Source organism: Dendrobates tinctorius, unplaced genomic scaffold (genome assembly GCF_039654945.1).
Source record: "Dendrobates tinctorius isolate UK_male_01 unplaced genomic scaffold, ASM3965494v1 ptg000009l, whole genome shotgun sequence".
Taxonomy (NCBI): Eukaryota; Metazoa; Chordata; class Amphibia; order Anura; family Dendrobatidae; genus Dendrobates; species Dendrobates tinctorius.
Window position 1 is genome coordinate 25,607,198 of NW_027361677.1, and position 21,944 is coordinate 25,629,141.

Here is a 21,944-nt window from a genome sequence, read left to right on the forward strand (position 1 = left end):
CTTGTTTGTCTATCCCATCTGTCTTTAGTTATAGCAGGGATCGACCAGCACGCACCCCGTCCTTCACTAAGCAAGGCTTATTGCCAGGGTCAGGAAGGGATTAGGTATCCTGCTTGGCGATAGGTGCAGAACCTATATAGGGACACTTAGGGCAGAAAGGGTGACGTTTGATCTGCCTAGGGGTCTCCACTCCCCACTTCCCTAGTATTGGGCTCCCTTCCCCTCATCCCTTTGTGTGTTGCTCTTAGTCTTTCCTACATTGTGTGTGTCGGAATACATAGAAGTTTTACATGGAGTTTGCCAAAAGTAGACAGTGATGTCCAATAGCTTGGTATGACCTTCCTGCAAAGGTAAATGAGCATATGCTGTCCCAATACGAAAACTATGCTCGACAGATAGGTTTAATTTCATCCGCCAGACAAGATTACTGTATATTAGCCTTGAGTGCAATGAGTGCCCATATTGATTGGAGTACAGATGTGTGCTTCCTTAGCTTTCTTCTTGGACTTTGAGAAGAATGTCATGGGATGACCAGGTCTGTAAGAACATTATTTTTTTGATGCTCTTCCAGGAGAGGAGTATGATTGATGATTATTATTATTATTATTTTTTTATATAGCACCATTGATTCCATGGTGCTGTACATGAGAAGGGGTTACATACAAATTACAGATATCACTTACAGTGAACAAACTAACAATCACAGACTGATACAGAGGGGAGAGAGGACCCTGCCCTTTCGGGCTTACATGCTACTGGATAGTGGGGAAGGAGACAGTAGGTTGGTGGGTTGCAGCAGTTTCAGTGTTGGTTGAGGTGAGATCACTTGTAGTGGTGAGAGGGTAGCGGGGTCATTGCAGGTTCTAGGCTTTCTTGAAGAGGTGGGTTTTCAGGTTCCGTCTGAAGGATCCAAATGTGGTTGATCGTCGGACTTGTTGGGGCAAAGAATTCCAGAGAATAGAGGCTATTTGGGAGAAGTCTTGGAGGCGGTTGGGTGAGGAGCGAATAAGTGTGGAGGAGAAAAGGAGGTCTTGGGAGGACTGGAGATTACGTGAGGGAAGGTATCGGGAGATTAGTTCAGAGACATATGGAGGAGACAGGTAATAGATGGCCTTGTAGGTCAGTATTAGTAATTTGAACTGGATACGCTGAGGGAATGGGAGCCAGTGAAGAGATTTGCAGAGGGGAGAAGCGGAGGAGTAGCGAGGAGAGTGATGAATTAGTCGGGCGGCAGAGTTAAGGATGGACTGGAGAGGTGCGAGGGTGTTAGCAGGGAGACCACAGAAAAGGATGTTGCAGTAGTCGAGGCGGGAGATGATGAGGGCGTACACAAGCATTTTAGTAGACTGAGGGTTGAGGAAAGGACGGATTCTGGAAATATTTTTGAGCTGGAGGCGACAGGAGGTAGAAAGAGCTTGGATGTGTGGTTTGAAGGACAGGGCAGAGTCAAAGGTTACTCCGAGGCAGCGGACTTCCGGTACTGGGAAAAGTGTGATGTCATTAATTTTTATAGCTAGGTCGGGTAAGGAAGATCTGAGAGATGGAGGAAAGATGATGAGTTCAGATTTGTCCACATTGAGCTTGAGGAAGCGAGAGGAGAAGAAGGAGGATATGGCTGATAGACACTCTGGGATTCTGGACAGCAGAGACGTGATGTCTGGGCCAGAGAGGTAGATCTGGGTGTCATCAGCATAAAGGTGGTAGTGGAATCCGTGGGACTTTATGAGTTGCCCCAGACCAAGTGTATAGATTGAGAAGAGTAGGGGTCCTAAAACAGAGCCTTGGGGAACTTCAACAGAGAGAGGATGGGATGAGGAGGTGGTGTGGGAGTGGGAGACGCTGAATGTGCGATTGGAAAGGTATGAGGAGATCCAGGATAGGGAAAGGCCTTTGATGCCAAAGGAGGAGAGGATCTGTAGTAGGAGGCAGTGGTCAACTGTGTCGAATGCAGAGGACAGGTCTAGAAGCAGGAGTATAGAGTATTGTCCATTTGATTTGGCTGTAAGTAGGTCGTTAGTAATTTTGGTCAGGGCTGTCTCAGTGGAGTGATGGGGGCGGAAACCAGATTGTAGATTGATTGATGTTGTGATCTTAATTGTAACTTGTCAAGAGCTTTTCTAGAATGTATATAATTCGTATCGTGAGAAATTGGAGTTCGTAAGGACATTTTCGAAAAGTTAAGGGTGGACATATCTGTATTCCCACTTCTTCTTAAGGTCTGCGAAAAGAATAGCCCAATCTGTCTTTTGGTTTTGTGATTGATTCTTCTTTCTATAGGTCCTCCATAGCATAGTTCTCATAGTATCATCATAGAAGCCTGGTGTAGCCCTATTTTTATCTGTTTCTCTATGGATCATAGATAATAAGATATTTTTGTAGGGTTTGTTTTATGACAAATGACACTTATTTTTTTGTAATTTTCCATGTTTCTAGGAACCATCGTGATGAACATGCTGGCGTTCGATGCTGATGACCCCACAACAGATAACGCCGTCCTGCGGTACAACATTCTCAAGCAGACGCCGGATAAACCGTCACCAAACATGTTCTACATAGATCCGGAAAAGGGCGACATTGTCACAGTGGTCTCTCCGTCTCTGCTGGATCGTGAAGTGAGTGACATATTTATTGACTTCTCACAAAACCCATAGAATAAAAAATATGGTATTCCGATCTTAATGTATTCAGCGCGAGAGATGGATGGTGTAATTGTACTAATTAAGATTTCCATTAAGATGTATCTGTGAATCCTAACCCGTCGGCATGTGAAATCAGACAAATGATAAAACGAATCTGATGTACTTCTGATGCCAACCGAACGGCGGCGGATACCGCACTCAGCCCTGCACAACTGCAACCTACTTCTACATGCCCCATACGGGCCTTTCGCTACCGGTCTCTATACAGACATCTCCTACAGGCGAACTGCTTCAGCAATCCAGTGGGAACTCCGCTTGTTTCCCCTATAGAACATATTGTCTCCAATTGATTTACCAGCCCAGCACACCTCAAGGGTAGCTGGAAGCTCACCATACACCTGCACCATATTTGGAAGCAGGGATTTACAAAAAAATTATTTTGCTCATGGACATACATTTGTTCATTCTACTGTGATAACAGTTGGACTGATGAAGGCCAATTGTAGGCCGAAACATCTTTCGTAGGACTGCACACAAATAAACATTTCAATTACAAAGGACCATTCAGTTGAGTGACAAGTTACTTGATTATTTGCTTGGGTCTGGGTAACCTACTTGTGCACCTTGTGGTAGTGCCACACTATACTTGACACCAACTAAACCTAAGTCTGAGGGTCCTTTAGTGGTGAATCTGTCGGAGGCCTATCATCCATTTCATGTAGTGCCAATGCAGTAAGGAGCTAAATAATGAAAAAGGTGGCCTGATCTTAAAAAATGATTGCAGAGACCCTCTCCTCTAGCTGTTATGACTTGCTACCTCTCTGGCTGTTATGACCTGCTGCAAACATGATTCATAGCCAGACACCAGCCTATTCCTCATGGACAATTGTCTCCAGGTTACTAATATTCTTGGGTTTGCCACCTTCTTCAAATCCCACCAAAGATATTTTTATGAGGTTCAACTTAGGCAATTGTGATGGCCACAACATGTTTTCGGAGACCAAGCCTTAGTAGACATTGAGGTATGCTTGTGATAGTTTTCTTGATGGAATGTATGATGACTTCCAAGATTTAGCCTCATCCTAAAGGAAATGACTTTTTCTCCTAGCATTTCTTGATACATGATGAAATCCATAATGCCTATCACATGGAAGCAAAGCAGCCCTAGAGCACCCCCAATCATTGTCATGCTTCAATGTAGTCATAACTGAGCGCTGGCAATGCTTCACTGTAGATATCACCGAGCCACCATCATGCTTCCCTGTAGTAATCACCGAGTCAACACCATTCTTCACTATAGGAATCATCGAGCCACGGCCATGCTTCATCTAATATATAAAGCTCAATGTGGGTGTGTATGTATGTGTGTATGTATATCCGGGATAGGCATCCGCACTGTCGCAGCTACAGCCACTAAATTTGGCACAGTCACACGTCTGGACCCCGAGAGTGTCCTAAGCTATGTTGTGAGGCGAAATTTTAACCCCGCGCGTTCCAATTCACCAAACAATTTTGCCCCTATCTACATACTGGGGAAAAAGTGTGTGCGTATCAAGCCCCGCCCCTCATTATGATGTCACAATGGTTGCCATGGCGACGCTGATGTCATCATAGGTTGCAAGCCCCGCCGCTCATTATGATGTCAAAATGGTTGACTATGGGATGGAGGATATGGGCACTGGACTATGGGATGGAGGATATGTATGACGGGTATATGGGCACGGGACTATGAGATGAAGGATGTGTGATGGGTATATGGGCACTCGACTATGGGATGGCGAATATGTATGATGGGTATATGGGCATGGGACTATGGGATGGAGGATGTGTGATGGGTATATGGGCATGGGACTATGGGATGGAGGATGTGTGATGGGTATATGGGCACTCGACTATGGGATGGAGGATATGTATGATGGGTATATGGGCACGGGCCTATGGGATGGTGGATATGTATGATGGGTATATGGGCACGGGACTATGGGATGGAGGATAATTATAATTTGTTATAGCTAACCACAGTAGGTTACTATGCTCGGGCAGCGCCGGGCTCTTCAGCTAGTTTTTAGATATTATTGAACCACCACCATGCTTCAGTTTAGATATCACCGAGTCACCACCATTCTTTACTATAGGCATCACCAAATGCCGTGCTTCACTGTAGGCATCACCAAGTGCCATGCGTCACTGTAGGCATCACTGAGATACTATCATGCTTCACTGTAGATCTCAATGAGCCACTACCATGCTTGACTGTAGATCTCACTGAGTCACTGCCATTCTTCACCGTGGGCATCACCAACCCCCGCCATGCTTCACTATAAACATCATCAAACCCTTGTCATGTTTTACTGTAGGCATCAACGAGCCACTGCAATGCTTCACTGTAGGCAACATTGATCCCCCACCATGCGTCACTGTAGGCACGATGTTCTTTTCAAGGTATGCTTCATTCTTACTCCTCCAGACATATTGCTGCTCCATATGCTTGAACAGTTCCAGTTTTGTTTAATTGCTCCACAGAACAAAATCCCAGAACTTCTGTTGCATTTTAGCTTTGAGCCTATTAGAGGTGATATTTCTTGTGCTTTGGATTCAGTAGAAGTGACATCTTGACTTTTGGGCATCAAGACCTTCAGCATTTAGTATGTGCGTTACTATACAAACTGAACCCTTAGCACCTGTTGATATTAAATCTTATAGCAGGACTCTTATAGTCACTCTAGTTTTGACCACCTGCCTTTTTAGGAATCTGGTGGCTGCTGGTGACAGCTTCCTATTTTCTGCCACATACCCAAGAATATTAATGACCAGGAGGCTATTGCCCATAAAGAAATAGGCTAAGATTCCTCTGGAATCATCTAGCGATGTAGGTTATAACAGCCAGAGGGGCAGCAGGTCACCACAGCCAGATATGCTCTACTAAGTTCTAAAGAAGCTTGTCAGGAAGGAGGGTACAATCCTGCAATAGTTGGTAAAAGTGATATGTTATTGCAGAATGTTTGTAAATTGAAATTAAATCTAATCTACCTATCTCTCATTACAGTGCTATAACCCTAGTAGACTCAGTTTCCGTATGATACGTGCCCTTATCATATCATTTGTGCTATGTTGCCTTTATACGAGACATATTAGCATCTTTTCTGGTACAGAAAGTGATATTTTCTTTTAGTTACCCGACTTCTGTAGATTTTTTTTTTCTGCTTGATTCTCATTCATTTCCTCGGAGACTAAACAGAAGAAGAAACATTTGGTAGCACATTACTTCATGCTTCGTAGTTCTGGAGAGCAGATGAAAGCCACGCATTCCTAATTTCTATTGAAAGTTTTATACGAAGCGTCAGCCGTGCACAGGTATCCATGAATATTAATCATTGCAATGAGCCAAATATCTGTCTGGTACAATCATGTATACAGTATATACAAACTAGTATGGGTCTGGTGGCCTCCATGGTTTCTGAGCTATGGATATGACCCGCAAATGATTTGGAACGACCAAAGACAAAGACTGGAAATGCTTTGGGGGAAGGGTCTTGTTCTTCAAAAACTCTTAGGGTCCTTACAAAGGACAATGTGCCTGCTAACCAAATTGCAAAGTGTTCATGGTGCTCTCACCATGACCAAGGGCTCCCGATCTCTAAGGGTGTGTGCACACGCTGCGGATTCTGCTGCGGTTCCGCAGTGGATTTGGCCGCTGCGGATCCGCAGCAGTTTTTGCTGCGGTGTACAGTACCATAATATCCTATGGATATTAAAAACTGCAGTGCAGACGGTGCAGATTTTTCCACACGGTTTTCCTGCGGTTTCTAAACGGCAGAAAGAATTGACACGTGAATTCTTTCTGCGGATTCCGCTGCGGTTTGCCATCTCCTCCATTGTGGAGATGAAAAACCGCAGGGCAAAACCGCAGGCTAATCCACAGGTAAAACCGCAGGTCTTTTGACCTGCAGATTTACCTGCGGATTTTACAAAATCCGCGCGGCCAAATCCGCACCCCAATCCGCAGCGTGTGCACATACCCTAAAGGTCTAGTTCCCGCTAAAGGATCCGTATCAACTCTTATTGGCAATGAGACACAAACTCCTCTCAGCAGAAGGTTTGAAGTCCATAAACTCCATTTGACAAAGGATCTGGTCTGAAGACCATAATAACGTGTTGGTCAGAGGTCTGGACTGCAAAAACTATTAGAAATTACAGTATCTGGCAACTTAAAATCTATGGACGTTGTTAGCACTTAAAATGTGGTTTTGTCATGATCCAGGTTGGAAATGACAGGTTTTGAATAAGTAACCTTATTTTTCCTTTGAGCTGGTTGCTTGGAGTTGGTTTTGCCCCCGGTGGCCATTGGGGTTATTGCACAGTGGTGTCTTTTGTTCTAGTTTGCCCCCAGTGGTGGTTAGTGTTATTGCACATGATAATGAAGCAGGTGTGATTCCTTGGGTCCTGCCTATAAAGGTGTAGCAGGTGGTTTCACTCACTGTTGGTGATATTGGTCTTTTCCAACCATCCTTGGTGAAGGAAGGAACTTGAGAAGAGTCCCGGGCAGCTCAGTCAGAATCCTGGAGTGGCAGCTATGGTGTCAGCGAGGAGTTCTTCCAAAGCTTGGAGGAGTGGCAGCTATGGTGTCAGTGTGGAGTTCTTGCAAAGCTTGGTGGAGTGGCAGCTACGGTGTCAGTGAGGAGTTCTTGCAAAGCTTGGTGGAGTGGCAGCTATGGTGAAAGCTGCACTCAGATGCTGGACTCTGTTGCTGGAAGAGAGCTGCACTCAGATGCTGGACTCTGTTGCTGGAAGAGAGCTGCACTCGGGTGCTGGACTCTGTTGCTGCAAAGCTGCACTCAGATGCGGGACTCTGTTGCTGGAAAGCTGCACTTAGGTGTTGGATCCGGTTGGAGGAAAAGATGCACTCAGGTGTCGGACTCTTGCTGAGAGCATTAGCAACAGAGCAAAGCTAAGTGGTGTTTCCCTGTTTGCCACTTTCCTCAATGTGTGTTTCAGTGCAGTGGTGGGATTAGTTTCTGCACCGTCCACTTCACTAGTAAGTGATTGGTTCAGGGCGAGCTAGGGATTTCAGGTATCCTGATCGGCGCCCGGTGCGGAACCGGCCTAGGGATTGTCAGGAGTGTAGAGACACTGACTCAGGGGAGTGCAGGAGGTCTCCACGTCCCCGTTCCCTATCTCAGGGCCACCATTGTAATTGTTTTCCTGGTTTTCCCCTTTATTCTGGAATTCGCCCTGCTGGAGGCGGTGTATCCAGAAATACGTGTACTACTGAAATTTGCCTGCTGGAGGCGGTGTATCCGGCTTCACGTTCTATTATTTAAATTCGCCCTGCTGGAGGCGGTGTATCCAGGGTCACGCGTGTCATATAAATTCGCCCTGCTGGAGGCGGTGTGTCCAGTCACACGTGACCATGACAGGTTTTTTATATGTTAGTACAATTTTAATAGCTAAAAGTTACTGCTTAGTTTCAGTCTCCAGTCTTCATCGGTGCTTCTTCAGAACCTCTTTACTGATAAGACGGCAATGTACGCATCGGCCATAATACTATTGCCAAGCTATAAACGCTAGATCTATGCAGAGTAATGTCTCCTTGTCTAGCGGCCTTTCCAACCCATGGAGAAGATATGAAGTTTTGGTGCTTTCTAAGTTGTACTCACTTTCTACCTTATATTGAATTTCCATCCCAGCGGGCGACCGGAGTGAGATCTAATAGATCCGGATTGTTTCCGATCTCCACCATGACCGATGGATAGAACGAGAACTTCGGTTCTGTTTCGTCCCTTTCTTGTGTGTCTTATAATAAGCCCCTTTAAGCAGTCCTTACACTCATTACTTCACTCCATCTATATGCAAATGTTATATCCTCCGCGCCATCTCCTTTTTTTTTTAATGAAAGGATATTAATCTTTACAGTGAGCGATCTCACATTTTATACGTACTTTTTAACTTTGAAATATTCATATTTACCGGCATGGCAGAATCGGCGAGGTTGAGCATTTACTCATCTTCTCGCTGGCAGGTTTTTATTGTTTGTATTCTTGTTGAAGCTATGGACTCATTCTGAATGTCGGCATCGGGTGTCTGCAGACACCTGGAACTTCTAAGTCTCAGTTCACATCCGTGTTCTAGCCTTTTTTTATAGTGTCGTGACAGGTCTGTTTTACGACAGGTCTAAGTGGCCTCCATGAAATAAGGTCCTGCTGAGCTTCGTCGCGGTAACCTGGTGCGTTCTGATGTACTCTTGCCGTCATATGTGACAAAACTGCTGAAGACAGAGCCTTGTAATCTTAGAGTATGTGCACACTGTGGGGTTTTCTTAGCAGTTTTGGGAGCAAAAACTGAACAGAAATTCTCCAAATCCTCGTCAAAAACTTTGGAGGTTCTGCTCTGAAAACTCTACAAAAAGACTCCATGTGCACATTACCCTAGACTATGCGCCCACTATTATTACAAGCATTCAAGAACAATGATTTTTCCCAGCAAAAACCACTCCAGGAATGCGCCATTTTTGGAAAAAAGTCTTTTTTCAAGGAACTTTTTTTTTGCAGCCTTATAATTAGTCAGTGCCTAGTTTTGTCCATTTGGTTTCCTTCTGGATCTACTTTAAAGAGGTGAAATGAACTTTATTTTTTCCCAAGAGGTATTTTTTCAAAGCTCTAAAGGGGGGAAAAAAAGTTGAAAAAAGGATAGGAAGAGCAAAGTGGATTTCTAATAGAAATTTATTGGAAAAATTTGCAAACCGTGAGTTGGGATAGTCAAGGAGTCCAAAGTCAATAGTCAGGAGGGTACATCATAAACTGAGGGGAGAGACAAAGGTTAGTCAGGTAACGGTATGAAGTCAAAATACCAGGAGGATAACGGATTGAGGCCAAGGGGTTAGACAGACGGATGGTCAGAACGAGGCCCCAAGGTCAGGCAACAAAAGATTATCAAACAAAACATAAGGCACAGAGTAAACCAACTACACTTAGCTGAAGCAAGGGCTGGCAGCTCAGTTAAATAGCTGAGCAATTATGGGAACTGGGAGCACCTGATGAGAGCTCAGTACCTCCCAGCCTCAGATTGGACGGCAGAGCTGTTACTCAAACCACAGAAAGCTCAGCACGCCCTGCACCAGACTGGACAGCCGAGCTCTCAATCACTGCACAGACAAATCAGCAGGCTCCTGCACCAGACTTGACAACTGAGCTGTCAATCACTGCACAGACAGCTCAGCACGCTCCTGCACCAGGCTTGACAACTGAGCTGTCAATCACTGCACAGACAGCTCAGTACCCCACTGCACCAGACTGGATAACTGACCTGTCAATCACTGCACAGACAGCTCAGCATGCTCCTGCACCAGACTGGATAACTGAGCTGTCAATCACAGTACAGACAGCTCAGCACGCCTCTGCACCAGACTGGATAACTGAGCTATCAAAAACAGCACAGACAGCTCAGCATGCTCCTGCACCAGACTGGATAAATGAGCTATCAATCACTGTACAGATGGCTCAGCATACTCCTGCACCAGACTGCGTAACTGAGAAGTCAGTCACTGCACAGACAGCTCAGCAAGCTCCTGCACCAGACTGTATAACTGAGCTGTCAATCACTGCACAGACAGCTCAGCACACTACTGCACCAGACTGGATAACTGAGCTGTCAGTCACTGCACAGACAGCTCAGCACGTCCCTGCACCAGACTGGACAACTGAGCGGTCAATCACTGCACTGACGGCTCAGCACGCTCCTGCACCAGACTGGATAACTGAGCTGTCAATCACTTCACTGACAACTCAGCATGCTCCTGCTCTAGACTGAATAACTGAGCTGTCAATCACTGCACAGACAGCTCAGCACGGCCCTGCACCAGACTGAATAACTGAGCTGTCAATCACTTCACTGACAACTCAGCATGCTCCTGCACTAGACTGGATAACTGAGCGGTCAATCACAGCACAGACAGCTCAGTATACTCATGCACCAGACTCGTTAACTGAGCTGTCAATCACTGCACAGACAGCTCAGCACATTCCTGCATCAGACTGGATAAATGAGCTGTCAATCACTACACAGACAGCTCAGCACGTCCCTGCACCAGACTGCATAAGTGAGTTGTCAATCACTGCACAGACAGCTCAGCATACTACTGAACCAGACTGGATAACTGAGCTGTCAATCACTGCACAGACAGCTCAGCACGTCCCTGCACCAGATTCGATAACTGAGCTGTCAATCACTTCACTGACGGCTCAGCACGCTTCTGCACCAGACTGGATAACTGAGCTGTCAATCACTTCACTGACGGCTCAGCACACTCCTGCCCCAGACTGGATAACTGAGCTGTCAATCACTTCACTGACAACTCAGCACGCTCCTGCACCAGACTGGATAGCTGAGCTGTCAATCACTTCACTGACGGCTCAGCACACTCCTGCCCCAGACTGGATAACTGAGCTGTCAATCACTTCACTGACAACTCAGCACGCTCCTGCTATAGACTGGATAACTGAGCTGTCAATGACTGCACAGATAGCTCAGCACGCCCCTGCACCAGACTGGATAACTGAGCTGTCAATCACATCACTGACAATTCAGCACGCTCCTGCACTAGACTGGATAACTGAGCTGTCAATGACTGCACAGATAGCTCAGCACGCCCCTGCACCAGACTGGATAACTGAGCTGTCAATCACATCACTGACAATTCAGCACGCTCCTGCACTAGACTGGATAACTGAGCTGTCAATGACTGCACAGACAGCTCAGCACTGAGGGATGGAATTGTTTCAGGTGTAATGTTCATTTTTTCGCTCATACCTCTGCCTCATACCTAATTTGGTAATTATTGCCAATTCAGACAGGGGAGTCCTGCACAGGTTCTACCAACTCGGAGGGAACCATCTAGACATCTATATCCAAGGGTACCTCGGCCACTGCAGTTAGGTGTGCATGGCATAGGGACTTGTCCTTTATTTCCATACACCTTGGATAGGGCAGTAGGGTGGCACCATTTTTCATGCCATGTCATCCGGCGCAAAAGCTCAGCCTGTTCGATATGCAGCTGGCATGACACTCTTACATAATATTCTCTTTTTCATCCCGATCACAAAGCGTGATCCTTCTCCTGCGCGATTTCTGTTTGATGTCAGCCATCAGCATGCAAATAGCCTTCCCATCTCAGCGACATTATCATTTTCAGATGGACCCGGCTTTGGTTCTTTGTCGCCGACGTTTTGAGCTTTATCTCTCTTTGCATGTAAACCAATTAATTCTTTTCCAGTCGGCCTATTATAGCCGGAGACTGACCGTAATAGCAGACATATTCTTATTCAATTAATGAGCGGCTGACAGTCAGAGTAATGCATCATGGTTCTAATGACTTGTTGTGTGGAGGAACGTACGGCTTCCCCAGAAAACAGGAATCCTAAAATCTACTATTTCTAAGGAAAATGGGATGTAAAAAGTAATCATTTCAAAATAAATCTCCTGTTTTCGTAATCCACCTTGTGTATATGCCCCTGATGAGTTTTAGCACAAATTTTATGCCCAGAATACTCGGATTTCTATAGAGGTCGATGGTACAACTACATTATATCCAGTTCTAGTGGTTTTTATATATGCTCCCTATTGCTGGGTGCCTGATCAAAACCCTTTTGGGGTCATTGCTCTCTAAGTGTGTAGGTTGCAAAAAAGTGAGAAAAAAAAGTAAAAAAAATCCTCTATTTAAAGCATAACATTAGTATTTCAAAAAATCAATAGTACTCATGAAATGAAGAAACTTTTTAATATGTCTTAACAGAGATATGCGCTTCTTTCTCTCCCTGGACTGATCACTCAGTTTTCAATTTCCAGGTATTATCCGTATCCAGAGATGACAGATTTCCCCCTTACTGAGATAGGATAATTCATTTGGTGCGTTTAACATTCTATGGAGGGGGAGGAGCTAGTGGAACACACAGACATTCTAGGGAGGAGCTAGTGGAACACACAGACATTCTAGGGAGGAGCTAGTGGAACACACAGACATTCTAGGGAGGAGCTAGTGGAACACAGACATTCCAAGGAGGAGCTAGTGGAACACACAGACATTCTAGCAACGAGCTAGTGGAACACACAGACATTCTGGGGAGGAGCTAGTGGAACACACAGACATTCTAGGGAGGAGCTAGTGAAACACACAGACATTCTGGGGAGGAGCTAGTGGAACACACAGACATTCTAGGGAGGAGCTAGTGGAACACAGACATTCCAAGGAGGAGCTAGTGGAACACACAGACATTCTAGGGAGGAGCTAGTGGAACACACAGACATTCTGGGGAGGAGCTAGTGGAACACATGGACATTCTAAGGAGGAGCTAGTGGAACACAGACATTCTGGGGAGGAGCTAGTGGAACACACAGACATTCTAGGGAGGAGCTAGTGGAACACACAGACATTCTGGAGAGGAGCTAGTAGAACACAGAGACATTCTAGGGAGGAGCTAGTGGAATACACAGACATTCTAGGGAGGAGCTAGTGGAACACACAGACATTCTGGAGAGGAGCTAGTGGAACACACAGACATTCTAGGGAGGAGCTAGTGGAATACACAGACATTCTAGGGAGGAGCTAGTGGAACACACAGACATTCTGGGGAGGAGCTAGTTGAACACACAGACATTCTGGGGAGGAGCTAGTGGAACACACAGACATTCCGCTGCAAGTTCTCCTAGTTACAGTTTTCATAGAACTTCCTGAGCACGAACTGTCATCTCCTATCTCACTAATGTTAAAGTCTGCATTCATTGAAGACAGATTTTACTCTGTTAGTTGAGAATTTTTAAAATTATTGATCACCTACAGTATCGGATACCTGATAAAGAACCTAAATGCATCTCCTCTATTTTGGCCTAAAATCCTTTTTTATCCATTCACAAAATTTTCACCCTTTTGGCCTTTACAGGCTCTTTATTTCCTTAGACAGTGCAGGCTGCGGAATTAATTAACTAAGAATCTGTCAGTGAGCACATTCTGAGTTTTTAACTTTTTCTGTGTCTTCTAACCTTCTCATACTCAATTTATGACCTCATCAAACGTCAGCTCAACTTTGATGTGGCCTCCGGTCATAATCCCGCTGAGCTCACCGTCAGATTAAAAATGGGGTTTTTACATTTTACATGCGCAAATACAACTTTTTAAAAAAATAAATAAATATAATGCTTTTTTTTTTAAACAATATAGACTTTTAGCCCAAATTACATGCATTTAAATTAAAACCAAATGTCCATTAAGGCGTCCGTATGCTTTAAGCTTCCCCTTATGGTGTTCTTTCTTTAGTCTCGCGGAAAGTTGCCGGTGACCGCGTTCGCCTCTTAATCAGCACCTGGTTTTGGAATTGAAATAATTGGATGTTAGCAGCTCAGTATAACATACTCATTGCAGTCTGGATAATTAGTATTGTTAAGAAGTGAGACATTTGCACCTGTTCCACAGACTGGAAACCATTTACTGTACTTCCAGTGCTATAAAAAGGCGCATTATTAAGTGGCTCATCCCTGGTATCTACTGTAAGAGCGAGCCCCTGTTATCAGCGGAGACTCTGCGAAGAGCGAATGTTCGGCTGACAGCTGTTTCCTGTATATTGCTGACAGCTTTACTCACTTTGTTACTTTGTTGCACTTTTTTTCTCTATTTATCATCATTTGTTTCAAATTCCAAGTTATTTACTAAACACGACTCTTCCATATTTCTCCTATAAGCCTCTTTCTCCATATTGATTTTTTTTCCCTTGGTGCAAAATAACTAAAATTTCCCTTGGGGATAAGGGAGAAGAAACAAGTCAGTGCATCGTAAAGTGGCAGTCTACTAAATAGCAGCAACTAGATCGATACATGTGGGCAAAAACCTATGGAGGTTCGTTGGTTAATCTGAGCCCCTTTTTCCAATGGTTCCAAGGTTCATGCACCATCTTCCTCACTAGCTCACACCCTTTAAATGTTTAAGGCATGGTCCAGGATGTGGTGCTGTATCAGACTTCTTACTAATCCCCCCCCCCCCAAAAAAAAGTAAGATGATTTGGTTGGGGCTTCAGAAGCCACCTTTGATCGCTGATTGTCTGCAAAGAAAGCCTCTCCTGCCCTTTTTTTAAAGGGATTATCCAGGTTTGACATAAAAGTCTGCAATCATTCTATGTGACTGCAGACTTGTGAATCCTCATAGCGCTTACAGTGCAAGCTGTCAGGATTCTCCAGTGTCGGCGACGGAAAGGCACATTCCAACTAGATGTGTCTAGGCTAGCTCAATTCAAGTGAATTGAGTGAGACTGCATACATCTACTCAGAATGTGACTGCAAGTATGCAATATGTATACTCCCAGGCACATTTCGACTAGACGTCTCTGGCCTCACCCAATACAAGTGATTCAAATTAGGCTGCTCAAGTCTAGTCGGAATGTGACCTCAAGTATGCAACATGTATATTCCCAGGCACATTCCAAATAGATGTGTCTGGCCATTTCAAATGAATTGAGTGAGGCTTGTTGTGACTTCATTCTCCCCTTAACCTTTGATGTCTGATGAACTCCCTCTGCTGGTGAAGAGAGGTAGTGAAATTGATTGGGATGGGAAGAACCTGTCATCTGAACAGGCGGAGTGTGATTGGACATCTGGAATTTCTGAGTGGATATAAGGCAGCCGACGCCCTGCAGGGCTGCTGGTGATCCTTTCTGCTCTGAGCTCTTGCATCCAGCTTAGTTCCTGTCTACTAAAAGCTAAGTTTTTGCCCTGCTATTATTCCATGAGATTTTGTCTGGTTTACTTAGTGTTTGTATTCAGCCAGTCCTGGTTGGGACTGGCTGAATTCCATTTTTGTCTCTGATCAGTTGATCTCTTTGCTCTGTTTTCAGAATATACCTGAGTGCTGATATAGTGATTTTGAAGTCTAGTGACTTCAGGGCCTTTTTCCCTATCAGACGGTTGGGACATTTTTGGTAGGGTTATTTGCGGATTGCAGCCAGCATCTTTTCTGTCCTGTCCTATCTAGTTAGTTGGGCCCCATCGTTTGCTCAGCCTGTCTTTCTGTCTGTGTTTGTGTTTTCATCTGTTTTTCACCAACAATACATGTTGGGGGCTGTCTATTGCTTTGGGGTCTGCTCTGGGGCAGTTTAGATTTCCCCTTTCCTTCTTTAGGCTTATGTAGCTCTCCGGCTGTGACGAGGGGTCTAGGGCACCGTAGGAACCCCCCACGGCTACTGTTAGTTGTTGTGTATAGGATCAGGGGTCTGCAATCCGATAGCTACCAACCTCTCCGGTTTTCTGGACTTAGCTTGTATTTTTGTTTTCTCCTCCTCTGGTGACTCATTCATAACAGAATCACCAGCCATACCGCAGATTCTAGGGTGCTCAATAGCAGGAAAGAATTGTAAAAATAAAAAAGAAAGTGTCAGAATTTTTTTTTTTTTTTGGTGTATATTTTCTCCTCTATTTCTCTGAGGCCGTAGGGGGAATTTTTTCTCAATGTAGATTAAGCAATTGTCTGATCATGTGGAGCAGCTTAGTGCTGAAGTGCGGGGAATTTCCGCCTATCTTGCTCATTCACATGCTGCTGAACCAAAGATCCCTACTCCTGATGTGTTTTTTGGGGATCGGTCTAAATTTCTGAATTTTAAGAATAATTGTAAATTATTTTTTGCCTTGAAGCCTAACTCATCGGGGAGCTCCGCGCACAGTGGCGTAGCAACTGTTTGTGGCGCCCGGGGCGGTCGAAAAATTTGCCGCCCCTTTGGTCGTTGATAATTCGGAAGCATCCGAAGAGCCCACACTACACTCAAAGATCTAATTTTTAGTCTGCTGCTAACTCTGCTATTATTTCTAAATTTCTAGACTTTCAACTTCTTGCAGTTCTCTATATATATGTATGTATTAGCTTGATGATGCTGGATGAAGACCTAATGGCTTTTTTTAATAATAATTTTTAATAATGTGACAGAAAAAAAAACAGAAAGTACAAATTATTTTGGCGGACAGGGGGCGGACACTGACAGCTTGGGGTCCCTGTGCAAGAAATGTGTCCGGGCCCCCCTCCTTTTATGGCGTCAAAGCTACGTGTGTGTGTATATATATATATAGATAGATAGATTATTGATATTATATAGCCACACACACACATACAGGTATATATTACATAGTCTCCTTTATTATGTATATTGCTGTCCCATACACAGTGCCTTCTCTTGTTATGTACAGTTCCGTCCCTTACATATTGGATTATATAGAGCCCTGTTTTTTATTACATACCGTCCTGTCTTGTTAGCTGTATAATGCAATGATGGCTGATGGAGCATGGGAAAGCTTCCTTTCTAATGGAGGAGCTGATGGACTGGTCGTCTGGTCACCGGCTCCTCGATCAGCAGTCATTTTATATCTAACAAGAGAGGGGACCATGTAATAAAAGAGGGCGCTGTGAATAACAAAAATAACAAAAATACACTATGTAAGAGACAGCACTATACATAACAGCAGAGGAAGCTATATAATAAGGGACGGCACCATATATAACTAGAGAGGATGGTAGGTAATAAGGGGCGGTGTTATACATAATAAAAGAGGAAACTATGTAACTAAGGATGGTGTTATACAGAATTAGTGAGTACACTATATACTAAGGGACTGTGTTAGACATAATAAACGATAATGTCTTCCTCCACCTCCCCCTGTTCCTAAGGCCATTATAAGTCCCCCTTCCTCCCATCCCAATCCCCCACACCCCTCATTGTCCTCCTCCCCTCGCATCCCATTATTGTCCTCTCCCCCACCTCCATCATTTTCTTCTCCACCACTATCCTTGCTTTCTCCCCCACCACTCCCATCATTGCCCATTCCACCACCTCCATCATTTCCTCCTCCTCCACCACCCCCATTTATTGCCCTTTCCACCACCACCATCATTGCATTCTCACCCACCACCCCATCATTGCCCTCTCGACCATCACCCCATCATTGTCTTCTCCCCATCACTGCCTTCTCCATCACCCCATCACTGTGCCTTCTCCCCATCACTCCCATCATTGCCTGCTCCATCACCCCATCACTCCCATCATTGTCTGCTCCATCACCCCATCATTGCCTGCTCCATCACCCCCATCACTGCCTGCTCCATCACCCCATCACTGCCTTCTCCATCACCCCATCACTGCCTGCTCCATCATCCCATCACTCCCATCATTGTCTGCTCCATCACCCCATCACCCTGCTCCATCACTCCCATAATTGTCTGCTCCATCACCCCCATCATTGCCTGCTCCATCACCCCCATCACTCCCCTCATTGCCTGCTCCATCACCCCATCATTGCCTGCTCCATCACCCCCATCATTGCCTGCTCCATCACCCTATCACTGCCTTCTCCATCACCCCATCACTGCCTGCTCCATCACCCCCATCACTCCCCTCATTGCCTGCTCCATCACCCCATCATTGCCTGCTCCATCACCCCCATCATTGCCTGCTCCATCACCCCCATCACTCCCCTCATTGCCTGCTTCATCACCCCATCATAGCCTGCTCCATCACCCTATCACTGCCTTCTCCATCACCCCATCACTGCCTGCTCCATCACCCCCATCACTCCCCTCATTGCCTGCTCCATCACCCCATCACTGCCTGCTCCATCACCCCCATCATTGTCTGCTCCATCACCCCATAATTGCCTGCTCCATCACCCCATCATTGTCTGCTCCATCACTCCCCTCATTGCCTGCTCCATCACCCCATCATTGCCTGCTCCATCACCCCATCATTGCCTGCTCCATCACCCCATCATTGCCTGCTCCATCACCCCATCATTGTCTGCTCCATCACCCCATCATTGCCTTCTAGACCATCACTCCCATCATTGCCTGCTCCATCATACACACAGACACACACACACACAGACATACATACATACATACACACAAGACACCACCTCTCTCCTCTCACCTGTCCGCAGCATCGCCCGCGCTTCCTCCCTCACACAGCAGCGGCCGCTGAATGATGACGTCATTCAGCGGCGCTCCTCTGTGTGAAACAGGAAGCGCGGCCTCCGGGGAGGAAGCAGGACGGACCCTTGCCGCTCCGCTCCTGCTATTCACTCTTGCAGGCAGCGGAGCTGCCGTGATCGCATCGCTCCCTGCCCGCCGCTGCACTGCACTGCAGGGTGGAATTGCTGCTGCCGCGCCGCCCCCACACACATGCCGCCTGGGGCGGACCGCCCCCCCCACGCTACGCCAGTGTCCGCGCAGCAGGTTAAAATTGTCATCTCTTTGCTGCTCGGCAATCCCCAGGATTGGGCGTTTTCTTTGAAACCTGATGATCCTATTCTGACTGATGTGAATGCATTTTTTCAGGCCTTGGGGTTGTTGTATGATGAACCTAATGCTATTGATCAGGCTGAAAAGGCCCTGTTGGCAATGAGCCAGGGTCAGGATTCTGCAGAGTTGTACTGTCAAAAATTCCGAAAGTGGGCGGTCCTTACTACCTGGAATGATGGTGCCTTGGCAGCTCTCTTTCGGAAGGGTTTGTCAGAAACTGTAAAAGATACTATGGTGGGATTTCCTGTTCCCTCTGGTCTTGACGATTCTATGTCATTAGCCATTCGGGATGATCGGCGTTTGCGTGAACGCAAAACTGCACGAGAGGTGTTGCCACCTGTTGAACAAATGTCTGAACCTATGCAATGTGATAGAGTTTTGTCTAGGGCACAACGTCAGGAGTTCAGAAGGCATAATAAGCTGTGCTTTTTCTGTGGAGATGCCCTAAACGAGAGAAACGTTTTGCACACACATTTGCTGTGGGTGGTGTTCAACCTAAGTTTCTTCTGGAAATTACTCTGATCTGTCCCTGTCCACATTTTCCGCTAAGGCTTTTGTGGATTCGGGAGCAGCTCTGAATCTGATGGACTTGGATTTTGCTAAACGTTGTGGGTTTCCTATGACACCTCTGCGGACGCCTATCCCTTTGAGGGGTATTGATGCTACTCCTTTGGTGAAGAATAAATCTCAGTTTTGGACCCAGGTGGTAATGCGGGTCGCCCCAGACCATCAAGAAAATTGCAGATTTTTGGTGTTGCATAATTTGCATGATACCATCGTTATGGGGTTTCCCTGGTTGCAAATCCATAATCCAGTTTTGGATTGGAAATCTGTGTCTGTGGTGAGTTGGGGTTGTCGGTGTGCCCTTAGTGACACTCCTATTTTCTCCACCTCTCCCCAGTCGCATGATGTTCCTGACTATTTGGCTGATTTTTATGATGTATTTAGTGAGAATGAGTCTGCGTCTTTGCCTCCTCATAGGAGTTATGACTGTGCAATTGAGCTGAGCCCTGGGTGTAAATTTCCCAAGGGTCGACTTTTCAATTTATCTGTACCCGAGCACGAGGCTATGCGATCCTATATTAAGGAGTCGTTGGAGAAGGGTCATATTAGACCATCCTCTTCACCCTTATGTGCTGGGTTTTTTTTTGTGGCCAAGAAAGATGGTTCATTAAGGCCTTGTATTGACTATCGTTCCCTCAACAAAATTACTGTTAAATATCAGTATCCGTTACCCCTGATTTCTGATCTATTCTCCAGAGTTAGAGGTGCTTGCTGATTTACCAAGCTTGACCTCAGGGGGGCGTATTATCTTATTCGCATTAAGCAGGGGGTGAATGGAAGACGGCGTTTAATACTCCGGAGGCACATTTTGAGTACCTGGTGATGCCTTTTGGGCTCACTAATGCCCCTTCTGTCTTCCAGTGCTTCATGAATGATATTTTCCGAGACTTTGTGGATAAATTTTTGATCATCTATCTGGATGATATTTTGATCTTTTCCAAGGATTGGGACTCTCATGTGGAACATGTTCGGACTGTGTTCCGGATTTTGAGGGAGAATTCCCTGTATGTCAAGGGATCGAAATGCCTTTTTGGTGTACAGAGGATTTCATTTTTGGGATTTATTTTGTCTCCGTCAACTATTGAAATGGACCCGGCCAAGGTACAGGCCATTTATGATTGGGTTCAGCCCACTTCTTTGAAGGCCCTCCAGAAGTTTTTGGGTTTTGCTAATTTTTATCATAAATTTATAGCTAACTTTTCTGGTATTGCCAAACCATTGACTGATTTGACTAAGAAGGGGGCTGATGTGCTGAATTGGTCTCCGGAGGCTGTTTCTTCTTTTCAGGAGCTGAAGCGAAGGTTCACTTCTGCTCCGGTTTTGCGGCAACCTGATGTCTCACTCCCGTTTCAGGTAGAGGTGGACGCTTCTGAGATTGGTGCAGGAGCTGTTTTGTCCCAAAAAGATCCTGTAACATCTAAAATGAATCCCTGTGCTTTCTTTTCCCGAAAGTTCTCCCCATCCGAACGTAACTATGATGTGGGGAATCGGGAACTGTTAGCCATGAAATGGGCATTTGAGGAGTGGAGACATTGGTTGGAGGGAGCTAAACATCAAGTCGTGGTCCTTACTGACCACAAGAATTTGATTTACCTGGAGTCGGCCAAACGCTTGAATCCTAGACAGGCTAGGTGGGCCTTGTTTTTCACACGTTTTGATTTTGTGGTCTCTTTTCTTCCGGGCACTAAGAATGTCAAGGCAGATGCCCTCTCTCGGAGTTTCTTTGCTGATTCTCCTATTGTGACCAAGCCTGCTACCATCTTAGGTGTGGGGGTAGTTCTTTCTGCCATCTCGCTCGATTTGAGACGTGTTCTGGAAGAGTTTCAGGAGGACAAACCTGAGCGTTGTCCCATTGGAAAATTTTATGTTCCTGACCAGTGGAGGAAGAGAGTGATGTCTGAGGTTCATTGCTCCGCATTGGCTGGTCATCCAGGTATTTTTGGTACTAGAGATTTGGTGAGTCGGTCTTTTTGGTGGCCCGCCTTGTCTCGTGATGTCAGGAATTTTGTGCAGTCCTGTGGGACTTGCTCCCGGTCTAAACCTTGTTCTCGCTCTAGTGGGTTGTTGATGCCTTTGCCGGTGCCCAAGAGGCCATGGACCCATATTTCAATGGATTTTATCTCTGATATGCCTGTCTCTCAGAGAATGACTGTTATTTGGGTGATTTGTGATAGATTCTCTAAGATGGTCCATCTTGTACCACTCCCTAAGTTGCCATCTTCCTCAGAGTTGGTGCCCTTGTCTTTGCAACAGGTGGTTCGCTTGCACGGGATTCCTGAGAACATTGTATCTGACAGAGGAGTTCAGTTTGTTTCTAGATTTTGGAGGACTCTGTTCCAAGCTGGGAATTCAGTTGTCCTTCTCCTCTGCGTTTCACCCTCAGATCAATGGGCAGACGGCGAGAACAAACCAGACTTTGGAGTCGT

At 45.6% G+C, this 21,944-nt stretch overlaps 1 protein-coding gene across 2 annotated transcripts in view; it reads left to right on the plus strand.

Moving 5' to 3' along the window:
* CDH13 (cadherin 13) overlaps positions 1-21,944 on the plus strand; it is an 834,102-nt gene that overhangs the window by 591,924 nt on the left and 220,234 nt on the right. For both annotated transcript variants that reach the window (XM_073585096.1, XM_073585102.1), the window contains one exon: positions 2,434-2,612. In XM_073585096.1, coding sequence (XP_073441197.1) covers positions 2,434-2,612 — 179 coding nt within the window. The remainder of the gene's footprint in view (positions 1-2,433; positions 2,613-21,944) is intronic.